We start from the raw sequence: 21,254 nt of genomic DNA on the forward strand, positions 1-21,254 counted from the left end.
AACAAAGCGCGCTACTCACAGCACTCTCTTACTAATATAAACCTATACCTATATAATCACCTATATAATCATATATGGTACCTATATAATCATAACACAAAATATTGAAACGCGTAGTGCAAACACGTATAGAGCTGCGCTCAAATTTCGCATTAGGGAGTATCGTAATCGTCGGTAAATTTCTTTATCACTTATTTTCATTAACACATATTCAAGTACCATGAACGTCACTGAAGAAATTTAATCATGCATCCGCGAGGATGGAGACAATTATTTACGAGGGACCAAGGAAAGATGACCACATGAAAACGCCTTTTCGTGAATTGCTTTTCATTTTGTGGGCTGCCCATAGTTCATCTGTTTTCTTTTTTGTTGTTATTGATGATGTAGATTATTATAGGGTTGTTCATGTTGTAAAAATAGCTGATTAATGAGTAGTACTTATGCATAGCAATTATCTGTATTTATTACCAGTAAGTTTGTACAAGATTGCTAATCATTTTTGTATTGGACCGGTCAGGCCATCGGTCCGAATTTCTCTGCATTAACTTTTCCTAATCATACAATATAGTTTACTTTTTATTGATTGATTGATTGATTGATTGATTGATTGATTGATTGATTGATTGATTGATTGGCTGATTGATTGATTCACACAGTCTAGAAGGACACCTTAGGCAATTTGAAGGGAAAATTACGCCCTTATCCAGTTCATTCAAAACGTGAATATGTCAATGTCGAGGACCTCTTCGAAACTTTGCACGACTGTATGTCACTGTCTTACAGTTGTAAAACTGCGTCTGAATTTCTGCTTTTCCCGCTACGCACCACCTAAAGGGTCAGGTGGCATCGCTGCACTTCTATCCACTCGCTCTTCGGCGTTCGTTCTCTTTGGCACCATTTGACTATCGTTCAACTAGCTTTCGATATCTCGACTTTTTTTTTTTTTAGACATTTCACCTTCGGTAAACAAACCTTCATCGGTCCAGCAAAATTACGTGTAGGCTTTTGTGCCTCCCGTTCAAGTTATGGAGAACTGCACCCGCTGCGTTTGTGTGTATTTTGTGAATCAAAATCTGCGCTATGAGTGCTTGACGAATAGAAAGAGAATGAATATGGTTTGCCAGGAGGGGGCATTGGGCTTCAGATGAAAACATGTTTGCGACACGCCACTGCACGACATTTAAAAGTGGCGCCAAAGTCGCCACTCGTCTTCGTAAAGCTATGAAAGTAAAAGAAAACCCCTTGCTTCAGGTGCACGCTTAATTGATTGCATCTACGGATCCATTATTGTGATACATCATAATGATAAAACAACTCGCTTCAAGCTCAAAGTTTCTGTGAGCTCCATCGAAGAGAAGCCGCGCCAACATCGACACGCAAAAACAACGTAAACATGCCCACATGGCTGCACATCGCATCGGTTTCGTTCTCCGCGCTCTCACTGTAAAGAACGAAAAGAACAGTCGGAATGGGTCGAGAACGCGACAGGAGTGACCGTCACGAATCAAGTCACAAACGCAAGCTCAGCGACGACCGCGGTGACCGCGACAGCGATCGCAGCAAGCACGGGCGACGGCACAGCTCATCGAGGTGTGACAGTGAAGATCACGGTGATCGCGACAGTAGCCACAGGAAGCATAGGCGACGATACAGTTCACCAAGGCGTGATAGTGGCCACCAAAATGATTGCGACAGTGCGCCAAGTAAGTACGGACAACGGGACAGTGGGCCAAGGGATAGCGAACGGGTCCCACCGAAACCAAACATTCGAACTTCAGAATGCAAGGATCTGTCACAATTTCGCCATGACCTCACGCGAATATTCTTTGGTGACAACAGCCCTATCAAAAGGTAAGTCGGCGCACTTAAAAAGTTGGTTTATTTTAAGCGCGCTCTTATCCTGTCAAACTTCTACGCTAATAGACACCAGTAAACGTGTCCCTAAAGCTAACTGTAGGAGCGGGGTTTACATCTACTCCTTAATTTATGCGCAATTGCAAGGAATGCAGTGAAGTGTGGGCGCTTTTGTCGTGAGCAAAGTTTGACGCTGACCACTTTTCCCAGGAAGAGTAATTTTTGCTGCAATTTGCTCAGGGAAGTGCCGGTCTATTATTTCAAGTTCTCTAGCGTGATATTAAACCAAGATAAAATTATCTGGTTATTGGCGTGATTTCTGTCGCAGCGTGTCTTTGTAACAGAGATTATGCATTCAGTTGGTATGAATAAAAGTTCACTTTTCATTTTGCACAGGCATTCTAAGCAGTATGACAACTTTTGGACATTCCTCAAAAAGTATGAAGAGCGAAAGCAAAAAACCGCAATTGAGGCTGGGACTTCGAAAGGTATGTGTCTGTGTTTTCATGGGAGAAAGGGCCTAGTCACGCATTGTGGCCTGTTTCCCTCCTTCTAAGTGCGTAATCTGTCTCACTTGAATTAACTTCAGCTTCAGTTATAACCAATGTGCAGGGAAATTGCATCTGTGACGTTTGTTACTCTTCTCTTACATTTATTTGGTTGTGGTGGCAGTATGGTTGCACATTTGATTCTGAATGCATTGCTGAAGCCCTATAGGTTGGAAGTGAAACCAGAACACTTTTTATGTGTTGATATTGCTGTGAATTTATTGTTGTTTTACTGCAATTGTCAACACTATGCACTTCATAGCAACAATGATGGTCATATCAATCATGTGATTGTTCTTAGAAGGTCATGTTTTTGATCTAGAACACTGATTATCCAGCTTTCATCTGTGACAGACCTCTTGATGCTCTTCTTAGAAGGTCATGTTGTTGATATAGAACACTGATTATCTAACTTTCAGTTGTGACAGACCTCTTGACGCTCTCACAGGTAAATCAATGACCTTGTCGAGCATGTTTAACTTGCGAAATATAAAACACATTAAGCTAGACATCAAGCTGGAGACATCATATTTCAAAGCATCTTATATTTGGGCTTGATATGGTTGCGTACCAGAGTGGGAAAACAAGTGAATCCTGAACCTGGAGTGGAGCCAATGCTTCATCAAGGGGACTTATCCTTGTCTGAGCCTTGAAAAGGACAAGTACCATTTTTCAACAATAGGAAGCTTTAGGTTTAGTGCACCCAAAGCAAGGGGATGCAGTCGGTCGTGCATATAAGAGAGTAAAACACTATACAGAACATTTTTTTTTTGTTTAAGAAAATGCTAGTAAGTTGTGTGGCTTTGGGTATGTTAAGATGCTTGAGTACACTATATTTAAAACTTCCTGTTGGCTTGAGGCTGAGGCTTCCCTTGCAATCTTCTTGCCTTTAATTATTTTCCAGATGATTTGTGTACTCTCTCTTGCTGTTTGTAATCAGTAAGAAAAGTTACATTTTAGGTCAGAAAACAGAGTGCTCATGTCAGGTTTTGCTAAAGGCAGGTTGCATTTCAATATAGGTTCAACATCGATCGCATGTTTTGCTTTATATATGAACTAAGTCAAAGAGCATAGAAAATGCCACTTCACTCAGCTTGTCGCTTATGCATCACCAGGCATTTCGGTCACTCTTTTGACCGACAATGTTTACCAGTGATGCATCTCTGTAGTGGTGTACATGGATCCTTTTGCAGCTTGACATGCCTTATCGCCCCTAGGCACGGACTAGGGTACCACAGACCACAATTTCAGCAGGCATTGATCTAGTGGTTATGTTTTGAAAATGTGAAGCCTTGATGACTCGATATAAAGGCAATTTAGTTTTGTGTCATTATCACCGTGAGTTAGTTCAGCTTTTGGTCATTAGCTCTTATCATTTGTAATCATGATGTGGGGTCACAGCTTTTGTGTTGTACATCCTTTATTGAAAAAAACAAAGCCGAGGCAAATATGACCACAGCTGACTCCAGAACATCTAGGGAGCTTTCTGATACGCACACAGCACTTGAAAGCCCTTGCGAGAGCAGCAAACTCTCATCTTTCCTCTCCAGAGTTCTTTAGCACCGGAAGTTGCACCGGTATCGTGCAGCCAGGACCCCACAGTGATCATATTCCATGTGGTTTCATTTCTTTTGACAAAGTTTGTTTGTATTGTTTGTAAGTGACTTGTAATCCTTCCCTACAGCTGACCCATTGGAGTGTGCTGACCCATCACTGGGCCTACCTGCCATTTATGATCCTCTCCACAAAGTGAACTTTTCCATGTTCCCCGAGGAGCCCAGAGTCCTCATGCTCGATGCCGGTGTTCACATTGACAGCAGTGACACGTCACAGTCGCTTACCGAAGAGGAAGTGGCCGAAGTGCGAAATGTTTTCCACCTCTATCTTGACTTCCTGCAAAGGCAAAAGTTTCAGAAGCTCAAGAAACTGCGTGAATTCCAAAAGAACCTCCCCATCGCTCAGTATAAGGACACCATCCTGAAAGTGGTGTCGGAGAACAGTGTCGTACTGATCGCTGGCGACACCGGCTGTGGGAAATCTACACAGATACCGCAGTACCTACTCAGCGGTGGACTACAAGGCATCGTATGCACACAGCCACGAAGGATTGCTGCAATCTCCCTGTGCAAGCGTGTCGCCTACGAGACATTGAATGAGTACGGAACCCACATTGGGTACCAGATTCGGTTCGAGAAGCGCCGCAGCAAACACACGAAGATGCTGTTCTTGACAGAGGGACTGCTACTACGACAGATTGCCAGTGACCCCATGTTGAAGGAATACAATGTCATCATCCTTGATGAAATTCACGAGCGACATCTCACGTGTGACTTTCTCTTGGGCGTTGTGAAGTGCCTTATGCAGCACAGGAAAGACTTGAAGATCATCCTGATGTCTGCGACCATTAATATCCAGCTTTTCTCCCAGTATTTCTACAACTGTCCTGTTGTACAGGTTAGTGATGTTCTTTTGCTGATTCTGTTGAAACCGCAGTGTTTTAATATTGTCTAGTTGGTTGTGACAATTTCAAAGCATACCAATTGTAAGCCCCCAAATGGCTATAGCGAGGGAAGGCTGAAAACATATATTGTGTGTAATACTATGGCAAAAAACATGTCAACGTGCCATGAAATATCTTCAGAAAATGAGCCTCTACACAGCAAGTTTTCAATGAAGATGAACACTTCAGGAAAACTGCAAGGCTGTATTCATTCAGTCACTCAAATTATCAAGTCTGCTGCCCATTATAATATCTTACTTATTGAAGAAGCTTGTGTAGTCCAAGGGCGTACAGTAAAGTAACGTGAGAGAGAATACATAGGCAATATTTGCAGTTCAAGCCTGTTGGTTCTTTCTACAAGCGCACAGATTTCACAGTGGTGTAGCAAATATAGTCGAGAAGAATGTTCAAGCAAATGTTTGTTTAGCAAATCTTGTGAAAGCATCTGTGGAGGCTCCCACCACGCAAACAAACACCTGTGGATGTGATTCAAGCACTTTCTTCACATAGAAAGTTCAAGCAGCTGCAAGTTAAGTGGCAACCTTTTACAAATTTACTAGAATATTCTCCAGCAGTTATGGCTTGTAGGCATATTATGCCTGCTTACTGTTACATGTTACTTTTGTTAACATCAAGCCATGTTTGGGTGATGGTCTGAGTAATGTAATGATTCTGTGCCTGTATCATTTCTTGTCGGGCTTTGTCAGTGGCCGGAGTGGCACTCTGTCCGCGCTATAAACGGCATCAGCCGGCCATGAGCAGTGAATTATAATTGTGGCATAAAGTTGAGCGGAAATAATCGCTACATTATACTCGCCCTGGATGCTGCACAGTTCAGTAACTGTCATGATTTGTACACACTTGCTTAACAAGATAAAAAAAATTGCTTCCGTTTCTTTATTCACTGTATCGTTGCCAGCAGCGTTGCTAGAGCCTTGCTTATGAAAATCTGTACAGCAACTTAATTGATAATGGTTATTTTGTCCTCGTGCCAGGATTGATTACGCTGACGTTTGAAGCTACGACGTACCATTTAGTTTGACCAGTATTCTTGGGATATACCCATCAAAAGTGATCTTTCTGGCAAATACATTACACAAGTCCCTTCACCGCATCAAAGCAATGATATCAATGAAAGGGCCCTTGCATATTTTGGGAAATCTTTCTTGTTTGTCATGGTTCCATTTAATTGTCATGCAATATTTTACTTAAATGGCAGGTTTGTTACCTGACATAAATATTTACGTCAGTATAGAGAAACACAGAGATGTTGCAAGCTTTCTTTCGTGCCTTTTAACATGTTTTTAAGCTTCTATGCTCCATGAGTGAGACTAGCTTATCAAGAAGAGACGTACAAATAAAGCAAACGCTGTGCTTGACTTTTCATAAAATGGGTCTAAAAGAGAGCAGTCACCAATGTAGGCTCATCATTCCAGTTTCAGTTCGCATTGCAACATGGTGTCATGTTTTCCAAGACATGAGATCTTGCGTGTTGGCTTTGTCTTCTTGCTTTTGAGTTGCAAAGAATGTGCTAGACAACACTAAAAAACATTTAGGAGACTGCAACTTGCGGCGTTACTGTGTTGAAATTCAAGAATTTACGCTTTACTGTAGCCCACAACAAAATATAAGCATATAAAATCAATAAAATGTACAGATTTGAGCATGCGCTCTGTACAAAGAATTCAAATGCTGAAAATATCTGCTTCTCTCTGTGGTTATGATGAGAACCTTGTATTCAGCCCTGTTCCCGCGAGTGTTGCCCTTCTGAACTTTTATGATCTTTCGGCTTACTACTACTACTGCGACTACTAATGGCTATCTTTATTATTTCACCCAGTACTTTAGCCTGAAGTGTTCTTCTACATGAGTGACACTGTTATTTTGTGCTTCACTAGAGTGGTGAACATGTCTATTTAAATCCAGGTTCCTGGACGGCTGTTCCCGATTCAAATACAGTACCACCCCGTCACTGTGGAGGAAAAACGTTCTCGTACGGGCCGCCTCAATCCTGCTCCCTATGTCAAGTTGCTGAGCCTCATCGACAACAAGTACCCCAGCAACGAGCGCGGTGACCTGCTGGTATTCTTGAGTGGCATGAGCGAGATCTCGGCCGTACAAGAGGCAGCAGAAGAGTATGCCAACCAAAATGGCCACTGGGTCATCCTCCCCTTGCACAGTACACTTTCGCTGGCTGAACAGGACAAGGTTTGCTTCTTTCTTTATCCCTGTCTTTTGTTGTTGTTATTGTTTGTCTGTTTTTTTTTTTCACAACAATTAGAGAGCAACTTTTGTCTTTTTCACCGTGGGCAACATTTACACATAAAAGCAGGATGCAGCCTTTAGTTCTATGGTCTGTTTCATACCAAGAAACCAAGAAAGCAATGCTTTCAAACCTACGCAGGTAGTACAGTCATATAAAACCAGCACTCCACATGTTTCGTGGTCAACTTGCTTTTGATTATTGAAGTCTTCTGTGGCATAATTTATTCAAATATAAGTATAGCATATTCACATTGATAGTTTAACCATTTTGTTGCCAACAATGTTCGAAGGTATAGCCACCTCATGTGAGATTGCTGTATCTTCACTGATGACCAAGGTACCAGTGAAGTTCACTCTGCACCAATTTAAAGAAAATGCATTATCTATTTTCAAACAGTGATTCTTCCAAATGTGTCAAGCAGAATCTCGCTCACGGCTATTTAAAGGCCAACAGCTACAAAATTTTGGACCATGTAATAAGCCTAGTTTAAGATATCATGGTTATAAAGGAGCCTCCGTGCTCAGAGAGGTAGCAGGTGTCAGCCTGCTGCCAGTGGGCAGCCCATGTTGTCTGCTAGCTTGTGCTGCTAGCTATGGGCTGGCTGCAACGTTGCTGAGCTGACAACGTTGTCCACTGGGTATGCGTCCGGACACACAAATTTGACACCGTCCATCCGTGCAAAATTTGACGTTTGAAATACAAGCGGAAGCATCATAATAAACTATCAAAAATAGCTGTTTTTGATGCCAAAACTGGCAAAAATGCTGCCATTATCACTCGCCGGAAGGGATGCCTGACCTAGAGTGCGTGGCTCCTTGGCATGACCTTCGAGAAAACACACTGAAAAATCTTGGAGGTGGCATGCTGGCACTTGCGTTATTGCGGTAACCACCAGATGCACATGTTTTCCGTCTAGGTGCTGTTTAACCCTTTCATTGTCACTGATGTACCGGTACATTTTCGTGTTTCTGTCCCACCATGTCACTGATGTCAGAAAAGAATGTGGGGACCATACTAAGAGAGCATTTGCCAATATTTGTGTCGTTTTTACTCTTCTGCATAACCGAAGAAAAGAACCGTTGGGTTCATTTTCTAGTATCCAAGGAAAAACTCAAAGCTGGGGGTGTGTCACCTCTGAAAGAAAACTACACTGAAAGGGTTAAAGGTTGCTAACAAGAAAACTATCCTAGTACCAGCCCTGTGGCTTTGCTAAGATTGCTTTATAGTGGTACATAATATTAATTTATGATACATATAACCAAAGTGAAATGTCGCTGCAGTTGGCGTTTAATAGGCAGCATTGGTATTGAAGAATCTTGATCACAGAACTTCCTTTGCTTCAGTTCAAGAACAAGAAAAATTGGCACTTCGAAATGTGTGTCTGGTTTTTCCTCATGTATTGGCACAGTACGTGGCAAACTCCAAAAGCTTGTGAACTGTGAAATCTGAGGAAAAGCTGAATATTTCTGCAGTCTCAATATGCAGCCTCGAATTCAGACTTCCAGACTGTGCTATCGGAAGTGAACAACACAGCGTTGTATGGTTTTACTGGCTACAGTATTGTTTTTTTGTTAATCTCACAATCTGTAAACTTTTGAGGTTGACTTTACATTTCAAATGCCTTGGTACGGTACTGGTACTGCAATCCAGGATGAAAAATCAACATAATAAACTGCAATGCAGTATTATATCTTTATCTTTGTGTTCTTTTCACAAACAAAGTTGTTTATCAAGTCGATAATGTCTTCAAATAAAAAATGGGATTTATCTAAACTTGAGAAGTTTTGGGGCCAGCTCGGCTCCTTCATCAGTTAACCGCAGTTAACCGATGGATGGCCACAAGATGTTGCAACGCCTGTTTCTTCAGTCTCGACCGGCATTAACATTGAGTAGCGTGGCGTTGTTGGCGGGCTGCAGGCATCTGGAAGACCATAGCGACCAGGCAGGGACGAGACGATTTCTGGTGAAAAACTTGCTCTGTTTATTCAATGGTTGGTGAAGGATAGGAAGTAGAGAATGAAGTTACAGGCGTCGCAACAATTGGACGGCAGCGGTGGGGTGCGCTACCCTGGAGAACGCAACGAAGGGCAAGATCGCACAAGCATTCGCTGTCTGAACCTTTGCTTTGCCGCCTGCATCACTGAGTAGGTGGTGTTCAATTCACACTCCCGCCTTACTGTGCTGATGACTGTTGACAAAAGTGCAGCGCTGGCCAAAGCAAGAACGAGACCGGACAGTCGGAAAGTAACATGTTTGCGCAATCTCGCCCCAAAGTGCAGCTTTATAGAAGATCTTGATAAGAGAAGTTGGGGGTTTCATTTGGGCTAGTAAGCTTGTTTCCCTTGTATGGTTGATGGACAGTGATGATAAAGGGGGTGAAAGGGTTGTGGACAAGAGTTGGGCAACATCGATGCTGTCGTGTATCACCTCTCTTTTTCCTATGTGCTGTGGTACGCAGGCTGCGGACATATACAGTGGGGAGAATTCTCTTCAAACAATTCATATTGCTTTGAGGCGTATCTGCCAGGGAATCCACTGCAACCTTTTTCGTGCATTGCTCTCTGTAGGATGTCGGTTCCGTGAAAAACAATTTTCTGGTCACTTTGTCCACGTACATGGAGATGTTGCTGTACGCATGTACCTGTCCCATTTGATGAAAGATAGGTTTTTGAGGCCATTATGAGATCGGTTGGCAATAAGAACTGATTACAAAAGGTATTTTGCCACTGCGCTTTTCTTTGTTGTGCATAGGCTGTAGAAGTTGAGACTTTCTTGACTATCAGAGCAGTGCAGTACAAGTGGTCGCAGTGCTGCCACCTAGGTTTATGTCTGAACTGGTTGTGAGTGTTTTACCCTGGGTACTTTTGCAACAGATAACACTTTTCAATGCAAGTACAGCACTCTGTTCACGGTAACAGTGATTGATAGAATTTTAACAGGAATTTTCTTTGTTAGGTCGCCTTGTCCACTCTCTTCATTTTTTATATTAGAAGCTGTATCCATACAATAACAAAATGTAGGACTTGTTATGGGTAATTAATGAACAAGTTAAATTATAGTGGCTTCTACTTTCATAGTCTTGTAGAGCTGTGTGTTTATTCATTGCCGCTCTTATATTTTTGCCTCAGTTTGAGAATTCGGACAAGAATAAACTGCTTGAGCTGGTTTTTTATTAATGAGCTCTTTACATCTGATGTTTCTGTAAGCTGCTGTGCATGCTAGGGCTAATATTTTACCTGCTATTACACTTCTCGTTACGCCATTTGTGAACATAGGTTGCAAAAACATGGTGGCACATTTTAACATGTGGGACTCCTTGAATATATAAACCCTGTAGTTCATTGCAAAAATAAGTAACATTCTTTCGCTGTTTGACAGGTTTTCGACTACGCACCAGAGAAGGTACGAAAGTGCATTCTGTCAACCAACATTGCCGAGACGTCCGTGACCATTGATGGTGTTCGGTTTGTCGTGGACTCCGGGAAAGTGAAGGAGATGAGTTACGACTCAGCCAGCCACATGCAAAAGCTCAAGGAGTTCTGGATCAGCCGTGCCAGCGCTGAACAACGCAAAGGTCGTGCAGGTGAGGCAGGTTCCCCTTGGTATTGTGTGGCTGTGGACTACTTTGTGCAAGAATCATTCGAGTGGAAATGCCGAAGGCACTCTAATAATTATAATCTATGTGCACCTTATCTGAAAGCTGCCATTTACTGCATTTGAGAGATGCGAGCTTCATTGTTGTGTCGCTTGCGCACTCAGCATACAAACCACAGATCAAGATGACTTCTTCAGGAGAGGAACCTCTCTGCCAGCATGGCCAAAACAATGTAAAGTCGCACATGATGGGGAGCTGCCGTTTCTCGCAGCGTGCATCAGGTGATACTGAGGAGATGTAGGTCAGGGCATGTGGTGTAGTGCGACTGACATTTTGTGGGCAGTAATTTTGTGGATGGAGAATGCCAGTGAATGCCATCTGCATGATGTAGATTGCACCAGCCTGCATTGATGCTATCTCAGAGGCCACATTGGAAACATGAAAACTACTAACTACTTGTGACAATTGGTGCATCAATTAATTGCACTGGCCCGCGGAGCGTGAGACATGTCTTATTCGTGAGATGACGTGGCTGTGGGAGAGAAGGTTTAAAAAAATGATCTAGCCCACGGTATATTAATGTCGTCGTTAGTCAAGCGCTGTGACATTCTCTTCTTCTGCTTTTATGCTGTGGTTAATCTACTGGTTCCAGCTTTTCGATATGTGCTAGTTAGACCACTCTTTGACACTTCTACACTGTATGCTTGCTGTTAGCATCATTGCCTCATGATTTCCGCATACTAGTATTATGTTCTTGTTGGCTTGTTACCATAGGCAGAACGGGGCCTGGGGTGTGTTTCCGGCTCTACTCCGAGGCCGAGTACGAGGCGCTGGCTGCATACTCGACACCGGAGATCCAGCGCGTGCCCCTCAATTCGCTGCTGCTCCAGCTTGTGGCGCTCGGACTGCCAGATGTACGGAAGTTTCCCTTCCTGGAGCCGCCGCCCTCGGAGAGCATAGAGGAGGCAGTCCAGACACTCAAGGAACAGGCAAGTAGAAATGTGCATAACCTCGATGGAAAAGACACTAATGAGACAAGGACAAAAGGAAATGAATAGATAGTTTTAGCTTGTTTGTAAATGTATTGAGCTTCACAGAACACCGGGACATCACAGGTGTGAACAGAAGCAACAATGCTTGTAGGGACATCTTGTGACACTTTGTCAAACCACGACAGCGTTAAATACATTTTCACGTTACATGGGTGTTCTTGTCGAAGAATAATAATAGAGAGGCTGCATTTTGATGACTATGTCTGGCCTCAAACAACTTTGTGACTGTAGAATGTCATTTTCAACAAAATATTATATCACAGCTCCACCAATTTGCAATGATTATGCATGTGCACAGAGGCTTATTACCTTCATGCTTTAAGAAAAATATGATTTCTTGGAAATTTAGAAAGATAAAGTGTAATAAGTAATTCCACGGGAATGTCCGAAGCCACAAGTGTGAACATTTAGATGAGTCGATGCACCAACCAGAATTACCATGGTGGCGGAACAATCGTAGCGCCCTGTGTCACAATTTTTATTGGAAACTCAATGATGTAACCCCCTGTCACGACTGTCTTGGCATTTGTAGAACTTGGAAGAAGACATTCCTCTGCTGCTGTTGCAGGAATATTGAATTGTAAGAGGATGGAACCATTTTGCTGCTGCTAGCTCAGAGATGGGAGCTCCTGCTTGGCTAGAACTGCGTAGCGCTTTCCAATAGCAGCTGTCCTCAATGCCAATAAGCCTTTCTTACCGATGTCTAAAAAATGCTGCATTTTATGGATTTTGTGCACCCCAAAAAGCTCTTGTACGTGATTTCCAGGGCCCCCCATTTTGTTCCCACTATGGGCCTCTGCTAGGTTGTTCTTTGCTGCCCAGGCATAGGGATCAACATAAATCCATTCATTTATCCTTTTACTTTAGAGGCTGTGCATAAGTTGGACATATTTATATTGAGGCAGTTCTGGCTTCCTTTGTGCTTAACTGCATCGAATTAACCCTGTAATAACAAAAATGCAATCACAGTAAGATTGCTTTTTTTATAATTGGCTTTGGTATAGGGTTAAACGTAGTTTAAATAAATGCCTCGCTCCTATTCAAGAACTCATAGCAGGTTAAACTGGGAATGGAGGCCTGTGGATCAAGCTTTCATTGTTATGGAAGCCAATAGAGTGTTTTAGCACAGCGTTGCCATCTTGCCATTATCACTTCCGATGGCCACAACTGGGCATGCCGAGTGTTTTCCGGGATACCAGTATTTGCCACTCCCATTGCGATGGCCCGAGTCTGTGACATTCAGCAAGTGAGCACCCGGTCATGGGTTCAATACCTGGCAACGGCAGTTGCATTTTGATGGGGGCTTATTGCAAAAGCCACTTGTGTTACTAGACTAAGGTGCACCTTAAGGAACCCCAGGTGGTCAAAATTAATTTGGAGCAGTCCACTGCGGGGTCGATCGTAACCCACTGTGCAATTTTTGGACGTTAAGCCCCACAGTTCAATTTTTTATTATAATGTTTCAGCGAGGGGATTCTTTCTGACAAGTGCCCTTTCTAAATCATATTGTCCAGGCTCAGGCTCTCCTTGTTCGGCCACGGTTGATCATTTCAAGTCCTCATCTGTGAAGCCCTTGTTTTGTTGAGACACGGTGCTGTGTTTCCTAATTCGGTGCGGTTTGTCTGTGCAATGGAGAATGTCATATAGTGGCAACACACTAGACCAAAGGAGAAGTTGTTAGTACTGTGACTGTACATTTTGAATAAGTTGACAACGCAGTCAGTAAAGAGGGCAGGCAGAGTGAAAGAGCGCTGACTTCCAACTTGTTTTAATTTCATGGAGAACTGAATATACGCATTAGCACAAAAGAAGTAAACAAAGCAAGGGACTGATATACAAGGAGAACAACTGACATATATCAACTGTCATGATTGAAGCACGTGCCCTCGTTTGCCTTAAATATTGGTCCTTTGCTTTGTTTTCTTCTTTTTTGGCAGTTTATATATTCAGTTTTTCATGAAAATAAAACTAGTTGCAAGTCATTGCTCTTTCACTCTGCCTGTGCCCTTTCCCGAGTGTGTGTGCGCTGTGAACATATTCAAGGTGCAACGTTACCAACTTGCCCATTCTTCAACCATTGTTGCTAACTGTGGCTGGCCGTTCTAAAGGGCGCCCTCACCGCGGATGAAGACCTGACGCCAACAGGCCGGATTCTGGCACAGCTTCCGGTGGACGTCACCATTGGAAAAGTGCTCATTCTCGGCTGCGTCTTTCGGCTGGTCGACCCCATACTGTCACTCGCCGCTGCCCTTAGCATCCAGTCCCCATTCACGCAGAGATCATTTCGAGACCTTGACGCTTCGGTGAGTGTCATTACCGCCTTGTACACTTATCAGCAATCTGAATGTTTTATGCAGTAGTTTTATTGAAAGTGAACTGCATGTGTGCATCACATTAATGTAGGTAATTAGGTTTGTAATTAGGTAATGTAATTAATGTAGGTCTGTCTAGTGAAAGCATAAGTGTAAGAATGGCAGTCTCATATTTCGGACAAATCTGGCACTCAGAGAAATGTACCCAATAGTCCTCAGCCATTGTGTCCTTAATGCGCTGTACGAATGCTGGTGAGATAATTATTAGTCCTCAGACATTATGTCCTTGATGTGCTTGATAAGTGCTGGCAAGATAACTCTAATTACGGGATGTTATGGAGGTGAGTTCGTCTGCCAAATACTCTAGGCTAACAAGAAGTGGGGGTATTTTTAACACTTATGCTTTTGTGCAGCAGTCTGAATATGTTCACACACGAAGCTGTGACTCTAATGCACAAGTGCTCCTTGGAGCATGGGTGTTTGGTTCTTTCAAACAAAGGTTCCTTGCAAAAGCACAGCTTGAAATAAATGCACCTTACAGTACTGCTCACTCCTGTGACTATCTGCATATTGTTATGTGGCTATGGGCATAAAATTATATGTGTTTCTATAAATGCTACACTGTAGTGTCAAAATGAAAATTGAGTGACCTGGGCTGTCACACCCTCTTGTAAGGTTCCTAGCTTAAAAGACTTACTGCTGCTCTTACAAAATTTGTTGTTTCATTTTAAGAGGAATGGAATAAGTTTGAATTTAAATAATTTCAACTCTAACCTTTCTTCTGCTCAGTATTGGACACCACCTGTTCACCTAAGCTGACTGTTTGTCATTCTCTTGCAATGCAGGCAGCACGCAAGAGCGTGGACTCTGACCACGGTGACCCATTTACGCTGCTGAATGCGTACCACGAATGGCTTTCAGCCAAGTCGAGCTATGGCGAAGACACAAGAAAATGGTGTCGCCGTCTGGGGCTGGAAGAGCAGCGTTTTTACGAGATGACTAAGCTGCGAAGCCAGTTCAAGCAGCTGCTTCAGGTAAGGCTGGATGGCTTATATACAGCAGCTCCAGTGAATTACCACTGACTGAATGCACATTGCTTTAGTCATTCATAAGAATGAACGTTTTAAAATAACATACTGACTCCGGCACTGAGGGAAACATAACTGTAATCATATCTTCACAACAACCTTAATGCAGAGAACAGTCAAGTCCATGCTGCTTGAATGTTGTCTCAGGAAATGGACTTTGTTTGATAAAGCTTTAGGTGTTGTGTGCTGTCAGATGTCTCGGGGTGAATGCCTCTCCAGGCTGGCCTTTTGCTTATTAAGACTGCGGTGATACAGCAGGACATGTGGTACATGCTTATCATACCAAATATGCACCAAGTTGTAGCCTTATTATCATGTGCTAAATTTGCCAAGACACTTTTTTTATCAGTTTGTGAAAGACTGTTTCTCTTTTAGTAATGATCACTTTTCAGTCGAGTTTATCAGCTTCAGTTTACAAATCAGTTTGGAAAGTTATCTTTATTGTGATGGTCACCAAAAAATATTCTTGGCAGGTGGGCTTTTTCATTATAACCCATTCCCATGACGTTGCTGCCGACAGGCTCTTCATGGTGCTTCACCTGAAGCTTCAGAATACTCACTGCCACCTCCTTAGGTGATAAAGAAGCCAGGAACTTCTGTTCTTGTATGCGCTTGTTCCACTCTAGTGAGCCACCATGTCAGGAAGCTTCTATAAGTGGTGCTTCAACACGACAATAAACAGAGCTTTCTACTGGCCATGTTGGCATAGTTGCATTCATATTAATATATTATATATTCATATATTAGCATTCATATTAATAAATGCATTGGTGGTGACATTTCTGGGTATTTCCTACTCTTATCTTGTAAAGCGGTTCAGAAGAGTTACCACCTCGCCTGTCACCATCCAAAGCGGGTCAGTTGTCCGATGTTGAGGTAAACCTTGACGGCCAGTTGCTGGGGGTGAGGCTGGCTTGTACCCATCTCTCAATAACTTGGAAATCCCGAACAGATGGTTCCTGAACAGTTCACTAGACCATTCTGGCTTGCAACTTCCTTGCAACTTTTCTGTGAATTACCTTCGTGACTGAAAATGAGGGAGCGGCCAGAACTGTCATTGCCTGTATGTTTCTTCACTTGCAGTGCCAAGTTTTCCAATGTCACCGCTGTTTGTGCTAGCCCTTTCTTTCTCTATGACTGTGCACTTCTCCATAATTACTATGCCTCGCCGACAGTGTGTCAGTAGTTTAAATCTTGTTTGCACTAGCATACTAATCAACTCACCACTGTTCTTGCCTGCCATTGTTGTTCAGTGACTGTGGCGTTCAGCTGCTGAACATGAAGTTGTGGGTTCGACTCCCACTCTAAGTGGTCACATTCCAATGGGTGCAGAATGCAAAAGCATTGATGTATCTAATAGATTCAGTTGCATGTTATAAAACGCAGATTATCAAATTCAATTGAGAGTCCCTTGCTGTGGTGTCTTTCAAGTGCGTGTGCTGCTTTGAAATGTTAAACCCCATGGTTTGATTTTCATTGTGGTTCCTTACTCTTGATGACGTGACTCCCAGGAGGTGGGCCTGATGGAGAGTGAAGTTGAGGTCGTGGACAGTGTTGCCCGAATCCAGCGCCATGGCGAGATGAAGCAGCTGAGAGATCTGCGGCGGCAGCTGCAGAAGGCACCGCGAAAGAAGCGCGTGCTCCGTGTCGGGCACTGGGGCGACGAGGACGAGGAAGATGAGCAAGTCGACATCAAGGATGTTGAGTTCAGGCTGCAACAGGACCCTACCTTAGTTCAGGTATGTGCAGCAATGCTCCAATCACGAATTATGCTTTGTTCAGATGATGTATTGTTCCTGTCCTTTTTAATTGTAATTGACTGTACCGCATGACTGCAACTCCTTTTATATGTTTTTATCATGCGTTTCCTGCTTCTTCTTTCCTGCTTGGGCTGACTTGTCTCCGTTAGGAATTGATGCTGCAGTCGAGTTCTTTACAGCATTCATAATAGATGTCACATCTAAATGCATATCCGAAGTGAGTGGTCTGGCATGCAAACGACGTGTGCCGTGGTGGAACAGCGAATGTAGGATCGCCCGTAAGAATCAGAACAAGGCGTGGGGGTTGCTACGCGCTTCTCCCACTGCAGAGAATCTTATGAACTTTAAAAAAATAAAGTCCCAAGGCAGGTGAACCCGCCGACAGGCCAGAAGAGAAAGCTGGCACAAGTTTTTATCAAGTATTAACTCGTTTAGGGATGAGGCCAAAGCCTGGAACAGAGTAAATAGGATTAGAGGGCGGCAAACACATTCACTCCCCCTGGTAAACACACAGGGAGATACACTGCAAGACCAGGCCGACTCACTTGGGGAATATTTTGAGAGCGTGTCAAGTCCAACAAATTACACACAATCCTTTCTCAAACACAAAGAAACAGAAGAACGTAAGCCATTACCAAGAAAAGGTCGACAGAATGAGCCTTACAACCGTCCCTTTAGCATTGCCGAGCTAAGAGCTGCCTTGATGACATGCAAGAGCTCTGCACCAGGACCTGACAGAATTATGTACGACATAATTAAGAACTTACACACTGATACACAATTGACTTTACTTGCACTTTTTAACACTATTTGGGCTGCTGGATATCTTCCACTTGCATGGAGAGAAGCGATTGTGATTCCCATTCTGAAGCAAGGTAAAGATCCTTCGTTGGCGTCAAGTTACCGCCCGATAGCCCTCACAAGTTGCATTTGTAAGCTGTTTGAGAAAATGGTTAATCGGCGACTCATACATTTCCTGGAATTAAACCAAATGCTTGATCCCTTTCAGTGTGGCTTCAGGGAAGGGCGGGCTACAATTGATCACCTTGTGCGCATTGAGGGAAACATTCGCGACGCCTTTCTACATAAGCAATATTTCCTATCCGTGTTCCTCGATATGGAGAAGGCGTACGACACAGCGTGGCGCTACGGAATCTTGAGAGACTTGTCGGGAATGGGCATCCGTGGCAATATGCTCGCCCTAATAGAAAGCTATTTGTCCAACCGTACCTTCCGAGTAAAAGTCGGTAATGCACTGTCACGTCCTTTTACGCAGGAAACTGGTGTACCCCAGGGAGGTGTGCTCAGCTGCACTCTTTTCATTGTTAAGATGAACACACTACGTACTTCACTGCCACCGGCCATTTTTTATTCCGTATACGTCGATGATATACAAATAGGCTTTAAATCCTGCAACCTCGCAGTATGCGAGAGACAGGTACAGCAGGGCCTGAACAAGGTTTGCAAGTGGGCTGACGAAAACGGATTTAAGATCAACCCCCACAAAAGCTCTTGTGTTCTTTTTACTAGAAAGAGAGGCCTGGTTCCAGATCCTTGTGTTCAACTGAGTGGACATCAAATACCTATCAACAAAGAACACAAATTTTTAGGTATTACACTTGACTCCAAGCTCACTTTTATACAGCACATTAAATATCTTAAAGAAAAATGTCTAAGGACAATGAACTTGCTTAAAGTTCTATCCCACTCAACATGGGGTAGCGACAGGAAGTGTCTGATGAATGTTTATAAGAGCCTAATTCGATCACGATTGGACTATGGTGCCGTCGTATATAACTCTGCCGCTCCGAGCGCACTAAAGATCCTAGATCCTATCCACCATCTAGGTATCCGCTTAGCCACTGGTGCTTTCAGAACAAGCCCGATTGAAAGCTTATACGCGGAATCAAATGAATGGTCGCTCCATCTACAGAGAACTTACATCAGCCTTACATATTTCCTAAAAATACACTGCAATCATCAACATCCATGTTTTAACACTGTTAACGATATGACCTGCACTACACTATTCCATAATCGTCCTTCTGTAAGAAAGCCTTTCTCGCTTCGAGTGAGGGAGCTTAGTGATGAGATACATGTCCCACTCCCCGAGCTTCGCCTAATGCATCCAGCCAAGCTCCTACCTCCTTGGGAGTGGCAGCTGATACAATGCGACACATCTTTCATTCAAGTTACAAAGCACGCTCCTGAGGCCGAAATCAGAATGCATTTCCTAGAACTCCAGCACAAGCATTCCTGTGCAGAGTTCTACACAGACGCTTCGAAGTCAAATGCCGGGGTATCCTATGCAGCCGTCGGCCCATCCTTCTCGGAATCCGACGTACTGCATCCGGAAACAAGCATATTTACGGCTGAGGCCTACGCATTACTTTCTGCTGTGAAGCATATAAGAAAATCAAAACTTCCAAAAGCAGCGATCTATACAGACTCTCTAAGCGTCGTGAAGGCCTTGATGTCAGTCTATACACACAAAAATCCTGTACTTAGTGAACTCTACACCGTCTTGTGTAAAGCGTACATATCTAACCAGCGTATCATTATATGCTGGGTGCCTGGCCACAGGAGCATTGAGGGTAACGTTCTGGCGGACGAGATGGCCACGTCCATCGCATCGCGAGCCGCTAATCCTACCGCTGAGGTGCCTGTCACAGATCTGAGGCCTTTCTTGCGAAGGAAGCTGCGAGCCCACTGGCAACACATATGGGACGCGGAAACAAATAATAAGCTGCACCTGATAAAACCGCAGTTAGGATTCTGGCCCTCTACTATAAAATCGCGCCGAACAGATGTCCTATTCTGTCGTCTCAGAATAGGACACACGTTTGGCACCCATAATTTTCTACTCACCGGAAGTGAGCCTCCTACTTGTGGTAGATGCGGGGAGAGGCTGACCGTACTCCACGTCCTCCTGGAGTGTCGGGAAGCCGAATCTGAAAGAATGAAACATTTTTCCTTAGCTTACAGACAGCACATCCCTCTTCATCCAGTAATGTTCCTCGGCCCAGAACCGCTTTTTAACACAGACACAGTCCTAGGTTTTCTGAGAGATGTGGTCCTACATGTTATTAGCCCCATGCATTCCTAGCGCTTCCTCTCTTTAGAGGATGCCGCTGGGATAGTTGTACGGTATAGCACATGCCTCCAGACCCTTGTGTTTGAAGGGCTCTAAGGAGGCAGTAGTGCTCTGGCATTTCTCATAATCTGATATATTTTACCTATCATATCATTTTTTTATATGCATCTAAATGTTCATAGTACAAGTCATACGTCATCGCCATAATTTTATTACACAGATTTTACGCATTTTAGAGCGTATATTTTAAGGCCCCTTTACAGCCACGACACACCAATTCATAGTAATCATAGTTACACTGCACACCCACTACCACAGACATGGCGCTCTTTGGCCATTCCTGGCCCTTGCGCCATGAAACCCCATACATCATCATCATCATCATCTTTCCTGCTTTCATTAATCGCCCCACTTTGATGGGACGAAATGCAAAAATACTCGTGTACTTAGACTTAGGTGCACATTTAAGAACCCAAGGAGGTCAACACTAATCCAGAGTCCCCCACTACAGCGTGCCTCATAATTATTTCGTGTTTTTGACATGCGAAACACCAGAATTAATTTTTTTACATTAGCTAAGTAATGTCAGATAATAGGTAAATTTTTCTTATACTGTAATACAGTATTCTTGCAATTACCACTCCGGTGTACCTGCATGTCTTCGTCATTGTGCCGGACACAATTTATATATTATCGCAGACAATGTGTTAACATATTCGTCTCTACTCTCACAGGAATTCCTTCGTCGCAGCCGCAGTTTTGGCTTCCACGACCTCAGCCTGATGAAACTGATCTTGTGCTCCGGCGTGTACCCTCAGATTGCCATCTCAGATGACCACAATTCATACAAACGAGACTCAGACCAACTTTTCCACACCAAGGTGAGTCGAATCCTTTTTTCCCTTAATTTAAACTGCACATGTGGGTATACATATGATAAAGCTAGACAATGATTAAGGAATTTAACCCGATTTATAGGAATGTTTCAATCAATTAATTAATCAGTTATTTGTATTTGTGTATTTACACATTTAGCAAACTAAAAAATTGAAACTCTTGGTAAGGTACATAAACACTGAAGAAAGAAAATAAATTGTGCTGCAAATCAACAGTTGTGGATTTTTGATATCACATGAGCAGCCCTCGCATTTATTGGGCACATCAAGCATGTCAAACACACTC

General features: G+C 43.3%; 1 protein-coding gene across 2 annotated transcripts in view; it reads left to right on the forward strand.

Moving 5' to 3' along the window:
• Positions 1-1,296: 1,296 nt before the first annotated feature.
• The window catches only part of LOC142557057 (putative ATP-dependent RNA helicase DHX34), a 46,616-nt gene continuing 26,658 nt past the window's right edge, over positions 1,297-21,254 (forward strand). Inside the window, exons 1-10 of one of the 2 annotated variants that reach the window (XM_075668620.1) lie at positions 1,297-1,854; positions 2,254-2,345; positions 4,090-4,859; positions 6,832-7,113; positions 10,550-10,754; positions 11,541-11,755; positions 13,927-14,121; positions 14,976-15,164; positions 16,730-16,957; positions 20,807-20,953. In XM_075668620.1, the coding sequence (XP_075524735.1) occupies positions 1,472-1,854; positions 2,254-2,345; positions 4,090-4,859; positions 6,832-7,113; positions 10,550-10,754; positions 11,541-11,755; positions 13,927-14,121; positions 14,976-15,164; positions 16,730-16,957; positions 20,807-20,953 (2,706 nt within the window). In that variant the 5' untranslated portion in view covers positions 1,297-1,471. The remainder of the gene's footprint in view (positions 1,855-2,253; positions 2,346-4,089; positions 4,860-6,831; positions 7,114-10,549; positions 10,755-11,540; positions 11,756-13,926; positions 14,122-14,975; positions 15,165-16,729; positions 16,958-20,806; positions 20,954-21,254) is intronic. The other variant, XM_075668622.1, reaches the window with a different exon arrangement.

This window comes from Dermacentor variabilis, chromosome 9 (genome assembly GCF_050947875.1).
Source record: "Dermacentor variabilis isolate Ectoservices chromosome 9, ASM5094787v1, whole genome shotgun sequence".
NCBI classification, from domain to species: domain Eukaryota; kingdom Metazoa; phylum Arthropoda; class Arachnida; order Ixodida; family Ixodidae; genus Dermacentor; species Dermacentor variabilis.